The 10,171-nt window shown below is 36.1% G+C and overlaps 1 protein-coding gene across 4 annotated transcripts in view; it reads left to right on the plus strand.

The window, feature by feature from the left end:
- Positions 1–5,482, plus strand: part of ADGB (androglobin) — a 139,126-nt gene extending 133,644 nt beyond the window's left edge. For 2 of the 4 annotated variants that reach the window (XR_003003596.1, XR_003003597.1), the window contains exon 34: positions 5,076–5,209. Coding sequence is in view for 2 of the 4 variants with exons in the window: in XM_024747897.1 (XP_024603665.1) it covers positions 3,232–3,322; positions 4,010–4,193; positions 5,076–5,261 (461 nt within the window). In the remaining 2 variants the exon portion in view is untranslated. Of the gene's footprint in view, positions 1–3,231; positions 3,323–4,009; positions 4,194–5,075 lie in introns of all 4 variants that reach the window. The other 2 variants (XM_024747897.1, XM_024747898.1) reach the window with 2 other exon arrangements.
- Positions 5,483–10,171: the final 4,689 nt, after the last annotated feature.

A 10,171-nucleotide genomic window follows, 5' to 3' on the forward strand; every position in this document is an offset into this window, starting at 1 on the left:
CACATGCATTCATGGGCACACACTTGGAGTTGCACTGTTCTAGAGGTCCAAGATCATACTACACTTACACCCTATTCTGATACAACAATTTTATAAGTGAAAATGAAGATTAACCTTCTCTTCCCCTTTTATACCCTCCCTGTTTAAATACATATTATTTGGCAGGATGCAAGAGAACACAAATATCCAATTAATCAAAAACATTTTCTTTCCAGTCAGAGTCAGCGGAGTTGGTGTCTTTCAGAAACAATTCAAGTTTGAAATGCCAAAAATATATGCAACAAAAGTAGATAGGTTCATAAGAAAAACAAATGAACTTTAGAAATCTAAGATCACAGAGCAACCATGATGAAAAAAGAAAAGTTATTAACCACTGGTTTCTAGAAGAGTCATATTGTATATAAGATGCAATATTTCAGGAATGTTTTACTTAATGTTATAAAGTGAAAAACATGACTGAATTTATGTTTCAATAATGGAGCAGAGTTAGGGTTTGTCCTACTATATTCTTTATTTCTCAAGGGTATCATGCCTATAAAAGCATGATATTTTTGAAAAAATAGTTTTGAAAAATTTGATGTTACTGTTTTTTACATTTTTAAAGTTTTACATTAGATTATATTTCTATGAATAATCCCTTTTAACAAGTTGTTATAAATTAAACACTTTACAATATTCCTGGAGACTATTCCAGCCACACGTGAAAAGCAAGATTAAACAGCCAGTGGGAGGGCGGGATTTTTTGCATGGCAGAGTGAAGACTTGACATATCCTCTCCCCAAAAGCAATGATAAGTGGGAAAAGATTAAGAAACATTTCAAAATTCTGAGGGTGTACAACTAAATGAAAAATATTTATTAAAAATAAAAACAAAAAAATAAATTAGTTGGATAAATTTCTTGTTACTTTGGTAAGAAATAACCACAAATTTAGTGACTTAACACAAACTTCTTGCAGTTCTAGAGGGCAGAAATTCTAAAGTTAAGCTGTTGGCAGGGCAGCATTCCTCCTGGAGGCCCTTGGAGAGGATCGGTTTCCATTTTCAGCTTCTAGGACCACTGACTCTTTGGCTTACGGCTCCTTCCTTATAGTCAAGGCCAGCAGCAGAGCATCTTCAAATCCCTCTGTCTCTCTTTCCTTCCCCCTCTCTCTCTTTCCTCTATGACCATCACTTCATCTCCTTCTTGGATTCTATCTTTTCTACATTCCTCTCTTTCCCTTACAAGGGTTTAGTCCAGCTGACTAATACGGCATTATTGTCCCATCTTGAGATCCTTAATTGCATCTGCAAAGTCCTTGTATGGTAGCATATTCATAGGCTTCAGAGGTTAGAACATGGATATCCTCGGAGGTCCATTAGTCTGTCTACCACAGTTAGCCTACCAACTATTGCATATTAACGTGGGGTTCCCTCATCAGCCCCAAGGTCTGTAGCGTGGTAGCCAGGAGAACCAGCAGTCTTGCTGCCAATGCTAAAAAGGATTTACCTGATTTGAGGCTCCATGGAAAAGTTCTATGCCCATGGATATTGTTGCAAGGAATAGTGAACTTGGTGGCAAACAATTGGAATAGCCAACATCACAGCTGCTTGAGACTGTGACACTGGTCAAGAAAAGCAAAAAGTAAGCCAAAAATTAAATAGAGATCTGTGTAACAAAGCAGATATAGTGATTTCAACCTTCAGGAACATAGGATGTCCACTTTATCCATACATCCATATCAGAAAGGAAGAAATAAAACTGTGTTGTCAGACAAACTGATCCTGTATATTGAAAATCCTAAGAAATCATGGGAAAAGAACCAAGAATATCACCTAGAACTAACAAGTGAGTTTGGTGAGGTCACATGATAGAAGATTAATATACTTTTATTTCTACATTTCAATGAGCAATCAAAAAATGAAATTAAGAAGACAATTTCATTCACAATAGCATCAATAATAAATATAGGGAAATAAATTTAACAAAAGTACAAGGCCTGTATACTGAAAATTACAAAACGTTTCTGAAGGAAATTTTGAAAGATCTAAATAAAGAGAGAGGCAGTCCATGCTTTGGGGCTAGAAGACTCAATATAGTAAGATATTAATTCTCCCTAAATTGATCTATAAATTCAGTGTATCTGAATTTAGATAGATCAAATTTATAGCGATCTATAAATTTCTATCAAAATCGTAGTAGACATTTTACAGAATTTGACAAGCTGATCCCAAAACTTATATGAAAATGCAAATACCCAGAATGACCAAAATAATTTTCATAAAGAACAAAGAGGAAGGATTTTACCTTCATGATTTCAGAATTTATTATGAAGCTAACAATAATCAAAACACTATGATTTGACAGTTTCTTAAAAAGTTAATTTTTTGATTCCTACTTGCATGAAATATCCAGGAAAGGCAAATCTACAGAGACAGAAAGCCTGGGGCTTGTGGTGGGAATGCAGAGTGACTTTAAGAGGGCACAAAAGAATTTATTTGGATAACTGAAATGTTTTGAAACAGGGTTTTGGTGCTGGTTGCATAACTCTGTAAATTTACTAAAACATATTGAATTATACTTTTAAAATTGGTAAATTTTATGGTATGTAAATTACACTTCAATAATTTTTTAAAAAGAGAGTAAATGGGCTGGAAAGGCTGAATGGTTAATATCTTAGTCTCTAAAATTTCTTTCTTAAAACTATTCTCGTGGGTTCTTGAGTCTGTGGGGTAAAAATCTCCTGATATTTGATTTTCAGCGTTCACCTGTTATATATTGCCTACTCTACTGGACTAAAACTTTCTTGAGGATAGGATACTGTGTCTTCTAACATTTTTATATCCCACCCCCATAGTGCTTCGCACAGCTTTCACGGATATACCAAGCTCTTTAAATATTAGTTTATTTAACTTGTTTATAATGAAATTTTGTAACAAAGTATGACCTTTTTAGGTCTCTGCTTTCATTTAACTGTAATTAGAGTAATTTGGTTACTCTTCTTATAGAGCCTATTTATCTTTTTCTATATTCATTTTGTCATCTCCTTCATTTAACTGTAAGTATAGTTACAGCAGCTAGAGGATAAACATAAAATATAATTATGTTTAAATAAAGTCATTAAACCATATTAAAATCATATTAAACATGGCAAGTCCAAAATATTGTCAATTTAAACAAGATATACAATCGTTTAGTTAGTCATTATTGATTCTTTCTTGAAAGCCTAGGACTTTTTTTTTTTTTACAACAGGGCCTCGTTCACGATCCCCAACAATTTTGGAAATGTCTCCCCAACTTATTCGAAAAAAACTAGAATGTGTAGACTTAAGTCAATATGTACGGTAAGTTTTAATACACATGGTTAATGCAGACATCTGTGTTCACAGAATTTTGGATAGATTGTCAATAGGCAGTTGCTAAACAACAGAAAATTTGAAATTAAGTGCTTAATATATTTTAAGTGTATTTGAATTTTTAGAAGTACAGAATTTATATATTAAATTTAGCAAATGTTTTATTAAGTCAGTTATAAAAGCATTTAAATGTTTTCTGTAAAGATTTAATTTGTAGCCTAGTTAAGGGGAGTTGAGCTGCAGAAAAATCCCATCATACCTGCTGCTATTATTTAATTAGATTGAATTTTCTTAAGAACAATAGGATTAATAGAGATAGTTACTCAAGCACATTTATCAATTTGAAAACATTTTCAAATCTACTTAGCTTCATAAATTAAAAAGAAAACACCTACAAAATATTCTCATAGCTTCGCACACCAATTCCACAAACACCTCTTCAAATAGTACATCTAATTTTGCTGGTATTTTCCTAAAATAATTTCCTAAAATATTAGTGACTTAATAAATGGAGCCTAGCCCATGTAAAAATAATGATTTATTCTTTCTGTTCCTGATATTTGATTTGATTCAGACCACCACCCTACGGATATGATTTTAAATTATTTGAGTGCTAAAGTTCATGCTAGAGTTCCCAAATGACTTATGTATCTCTTTTGACGTTTTTGTATCAAGAAAAACAAATACGGATCCTCTGCTGCAAACGGATGAGCTGAATCAGCAGCAGGCAATGCAAAAGGCAGAGGAGGTCCATCAGTTTCGACAGTATAGGACCAGACTCCTGAGCATTCGTGATACTGAGCAAGGAGAAAGGCTTAAAGTAAAGGAGCAAGTTCTGGAGATGTACGGGGAGATGCGGGTGAGGCTAAAAGGGCATATACTTGGATCACAATCGACAAATTCTTCTGTAATATTAAAAAAGGTGTCATAGAATCATATTGTAACCAGGTAGAAAGAAGTCTTGAAAACATTTAGTTCCCAACTTCTCAGAAAATTGGCAAATTAATTATACACATCTATTTTACTCACTCCCTAAAATCCCTCTAAAATACACTATTGAAAATTTATCCACAAAATGGGAAGAATGGAAGCAGAGACGATAGCAAAATATTTGTGAAGTCGGAAAGTAGCTGAAGGAAGATTGCATTAACAGACTTGAAGTAGCCACATCCTAAGCTGGCAGTAGAAAAACTCTTAAGAGTCAACCCAGTTTGCTACACAGAATGCCCCAAAGGCTCAGAAATCGGTGGCAACAGCCACGTTAAGAAGTGAAGGTGAAGTAAGTGAGAGGAAGAAAAAAGATACCACCTAAAGTTCTTCAAGGACAAATCAGATATATTTTGTCAGGGTTAGAATACGTATGGGGAACTAGTAATTTACTAAGCACAGTTACTGTGAGAGACACACCGGCTGCATATTTTATACAGGTTAGGCCTGAATTCATTTAAAGCAGATAGTTGCTTTGTCAGAATCCCTGCTCATTTCTTTCTTCACCTTTCTCTTTATTTTTCTCCTACTGACTCTTTTATTTACCATTCCGTAAAATCTCATATGCCCTTTGATATCTCATGTTTTACGCACTAAGAAACATTTGAGACCATAACCTAATTTTCATCTTTCTTCAATAATTTCCTACATGAGTCTGTTGGCCTGAGGAAAGGGAGTGCAGTTTTTTATGGAACCATAATAAGGCTCTTATTTGCTTGGGTTTTCTGTTTATTTGTTTGTTTGTTTGTATTAGGACTCCTTAGATGAAGCCCGGCAGAAGATCTTCAATATCCGGGAACAGTACAGAAACAAGTTACTGGAAGCTGAGCGCCAAAGATTGGAGTCTCAGGCTGCGGAGGAAGCCGCGATCCGGCTACAGCCAGAAAAGAAGGTCCCGGCTCCAGACACACAAAAAAAACAGAAAGGAAAGAAAAAGTGACCAGGACATGCCCAATACTCCCTTTGCTCCAAAGAGGGAAAACCTACTTTTAATTATCTATAACTTTGCCTTTTGATGAGAATAAGGTATTAATTAGGCCAACTGAAAATAGACGTTTTCCCACCTTAGAAGTAGTTTCTGTGTTTTGATGTTAACTTATTCGTTGTTCCCAGAGAGCTATGATTTGAGTATAAAATTTCAATAAAAATAGTCTCAAAATATTTGGAATGTAATAAAATGTATGTGTCTCACTCCGAATTGCTTCATTTTTAGTTAGTGCCAGAACAGGATCATAAGTGAACCAATAGCATTGCCTTTGAAAAATTCAACAATGAGAAAAGTAGCTATTGCTCTTTCATCTCTAACTTTAAAGACTTTAATATATTAAAAAATATGTTTCAAAATCATTAAACAGGGTAGAGATGATGCTCTGTATGAGTTTAGATTCAAGGATGAAAAACACACTCAAAAAAAAACCTCCAAAAATAAATAAAACTGTAAAAAAAATTTTAATAAAAAGTATGCTTCAGATAGCCACCCCCGCCTCTGCAGGAGACCTTCCAACTCTAGCAGCAAAAACAGTAAGAGGCTGGTCTCTGATGACATTATGGAGCTGCTATACTGACCCTGTGCTGCTCATTTCTGGAGTTATCATTATATGAGATAAACAAAAGAATAAATTTATTTCAGGAAAACTGAGAAGGAAAGAATGGCAGTGGATTTGCTGCCTGCTCAGGTGGCACTGTGTGGATGAAAGGCTCTTGGTGCTCCAGCCAGGAGTCAGTGCTGTGCCTCTGAGGTGGGAGAGGCAACATCAGGACACTGGTCCACAAGAGACCTCCCAGCTCCACGTAATATCAAATAGCAAAAATCTCCCAGAGATCTCCATCTCAACACCAACACCCAGCTTCACTCAAAGACCAGCAAGCTACAGTGCTGGACACCGTATGCCAAACAACTAGCAAGACAGGAACACAACACCACCCATTAGCAGAGAGGCTGCCCAAAATCATAATAAGTCCACAGACACCCCAAAACATACCACCAGACATGGACCTGCCCACCAGAAAGACAAGATCCAGCCTCATCCACCAGAACACAGGCACTAGTCCCCTCCACCGGGAAGCCTACACAACCCACTGAACCAACTTTAGCCACTGGGGACAGACACCAAAAACAACGGGAACTACGAACCTGCAGCCTGCAAAAACGAGACCCCAAACACAGTAAGATAACCAAAATGAGAAGACACAAAAATACACAGCAACGCAATCCCTATCATACCACCACTGGCAGTTTTCACAGAACTAGAAAAAAAATTTTCACAATTTGTATGGAAACACAAAAGACCCCGAATAGCCAAAGAAGTCTTGAGAACGAAAAATGACAATCCCTCTACTGGGCATATACCCTGAGAAAACCATAATTCAAAAAGAGCCAGGTACCAAAATGTTCACTGCAGCTCTATTTATAATAGCAAGGAGATGGTAACAACCTAAGTGTCCATCATTGGATGAATGGATAAAGAAGATGTGGCACATATATACAATGAAATATTACTCAGCCATAAAAAGAAGCAAAATTGAGCTATTTGTAATGAGGTGGATGGACCTAGAGTCTGTCATACACAGTGATGTTAGTCAGAAAGAGAAAGAGAAATACCGTATGCTACCACAGATATATGGAATTTAATTTTTAAAAATCTCATGAACCTAGGGGTAAGACGGGTATAAAGACACAGACCTACTAGAGAATGGACTTGAGGATATGGGGAGGGGGAAGGGTAAGCTGTGACAAAGTGAGAGTGGCATGGACATATATACACTACCAAACTTAAAATAGATAGCTAGTGGGAAGCATCCGCATAGCACAGGGAGATACGCCTGGTGCTTTGTGACCACCTAGAGGGGTGGGATAGGGAGGGTGGGAGTGAGGGAGACGCAAGAGGGAAGAAATATGGGAACATATGTATGTGTATAACTGATTCACTTTGCTATAAAGCAGAAACTAACACACCTTTGTAAAGCAATTATACTCCAATAAAGATGTAAAAAAAAATAAAAACTTTAGGTACCAAAAAAAAAAGTAGTCCTGTCTTTTGAGCAGTAAGAAAAAAAAAAAGTATGCTTCAGACTTGTGCTTTTCTTTTTCAAAGCAGAATGCCAACAAACCCCCTTCCTTGGGCAAGAACTTTTGTAGGTTAAGCGCACACTCAAAGTGCTAAAAGTTGAAATCCTAAGAATGAGTCAGAGCAACCCAGGCATAGAGAATGTGATCACACACATCCTTTGTTATGTGTACCAGCATTAAAGTTTTTGTAACACAGAGCATGTTCTTGTATGCTAGTTTAAAAGAAAAAAATACAGTGAGTGCCTTAACTGAGACACATGGTAGGTAACTGCCCCCCAAGCACACTTCCGATTCATGACTTTCTCAGGTGAAGATTCCCATAGTATTTCTGAACCAGTCAAAGATGTTCCACTTTGCTAGATCACTTTTTTCATTTATTTAAATTCTTTATTATTAAAATTTTAATTCTTTATACATATGTATGTGTAAATCTACTTATTTAAATATGCAAACACGTGCATTTTTCCTCTATTACTCTTTGCCTGCACTTCCTTCACAACCCTCTGATCTACCAGCCCCTCCCAAATAATCCATGAGAACAACCTAGTGTGGATGTTACCACACTTTTCACTTATCTCATGTCATTATACATCAATATTTATATTATACCATGGCTTGTTTTACAAATTGATATTTTATTATACATACTTCACTTTATTTTGATTTTTCACACCATACAATACAAAATCTAGTCAAAAGTCATTTATTATTTTTTAACTGCTGTGCAACATTCCATAGTATAAATATACCATAATTTAACCAGCTAATTACTTTGCTTTTAGATGTTTACTATACAAGCTATCTACATGAAAATGTGTGTGTATGTGTGTGTATCAGGATATTCAAGTACAGCTGACCCTCAAACAACACAGGTTTGAACTGTGCAGGTCCACTTACACATGAATATTTTTCAATAAATATATTGGAAAAATTTTTTGGAGACTTGCACCAATTTGAAAACCTCACAGATGAATTATATAGTCTAGAAATATAAAAAAAATTAAGAAAAAGTCAGATATGTCATGAATGCATAAAATACATGTAGACACTACTCTGTGTTATCATTTACTACCATGATGTCATAAATCCATTATTAAAAGTTAAAATTTATCAAAATAAACACTTGAAGATCATACCTGGTGCCTTTGGCAGTCAAGAGAAATATAAACAAACATAAAAAGGTAGTATTAAATCATAACTGAATAAAATTATCTGTAGTATTAGTTTGGCCAAAAAGTTCCTTCCAGTTTTTCGTAACATCTTCCGGAAAAACCCGAAGGAACTTTTTGGCCAATCCAGTATTTACTGTAATAATTTTGTAGCCACTTCCAAAAAAAAGCAATTTTGTTGCTTTTGCAGTGAGCTCAAGTGTTGTATCTGCTTAAAATGCCATGTGATGCTAATCATCTCCATGTGAGCAGTAGTCTCTCCAGTAAAATGCATATGGCAGTAAAAAATGATCTCTCATGGAATTTGAGTATTTTTCACTGCATTCAGCACAATACTGTAAACCCTGAATAACATCAGGGGACCCATACAAAGTGTCACTAGTGATGCTGAAAAGTGCTCCCAAGAAACAGAGAAAAGTCCTGATGTTACAAGAAAAAGTTGAATTGCTTGATATGTACCATATAGATTGGGGTCTGCAGCTGCAATTGCCCAACATTTCAAGATAAATGAATCCAGAATAAGGACCATTGTAAAAAAAAAAAATGAAATTTGTGAAGCCATTACTGCAGCTATGCCAGAAGGTGGGAAAACTTTGCAGTTTTTGAGAAATACCTTTTTATTTTGTATTGACAAGGTAGCTTTTCTGTGGGTGCAGGATTGCTCTAAGAAAGGCATACCTATACACTCTAATATGATTCAAGAAAAAGCAAAATCATTATATGACAACTTAAAGCAAAAGGAAGATGAAGGATCTAAAGCTGGAAATTTAATGCCAGCAAAGGATGGTTTGATAATTTTAGAAAGAGGTTTGGCTTAACAAATGTCAAGATAACAGGAGAGCAGCTTCTCCTGACCTAGAGGCAGCAGACAAGTTCCCAAAAGCCATTAAATAAATGAACAGAAAGGATATCTGCCTCAACAGTTTTTAATGCAGACAAAACTACCAACTCTAGGGAAAAGAAAGTACCACAAAGGACATTTATTAGTAAGATAGAGAAGTGAGCACCAGGCTTTAAAGCAGGAAGGGATAGGATAACGCTACCGTTCTGTGCAAATGCAGTTGGGTTTATCAAGACTGCCCTTATCTATAAAGCTGCTAACCCCCAAGCCTTGAAGTGAAAAGATAAACACCAGCTGCCAGTCTTGGTTGTATCACAAGAAGGCATGGACACTGGAACCCCTTCTTCTGGATTGGTCAGTCAGGAAGTACCTTGCCAGTAAGTGACTGCATTTTAAAGTTCTTTTGATATTGGACAATGACCCTGGCCACCCAGAACCCCATGAGTTCAACATCGAAGGTGTTCAAGTGGTCTACTTGCCCCCAAACACAACAGCTCTAATGCAGCCTCTAGATCAAGGGGTCATAATGTAACAGAGGAAGAACAGAACTAACACCCTGTTGAAACTACCTCCCTCATTCTGTAACCTATATATTCTATTACTTTAGTCCTGCATGTCAAGAGTTAAACATTAGAGAAACACTGCTTGTGCCCAAATAGTTCAGTAAGTTTCCCGAAGAAAGTTCCCATCCCGTGGTCCAGCGTTAGTTATGGCTATTACTTGTTGTCGATAAGGTTTCAGCCTAGAAAGCTTGCAAATAAGCAGATATA

Source organism: Neophocaena asiaeorientalis, unplaced genomic scaffold (genome assembly GCF_003031525.2).
Source record: "Neophocaena asiaeorientalis asiaeorientalis breed wild unplaced genomic scaffold, Neophocaena_asiaeorientalis_V1.1 scaffold123, whole genome shotgun sequence".
Lineage (NCBI taxonomy): Eukaryota > Metazoa > Chordata > Mammalia > Artiodactyla > Phocoenidae > Neophocaena > Neophocaena asiaeorientalis.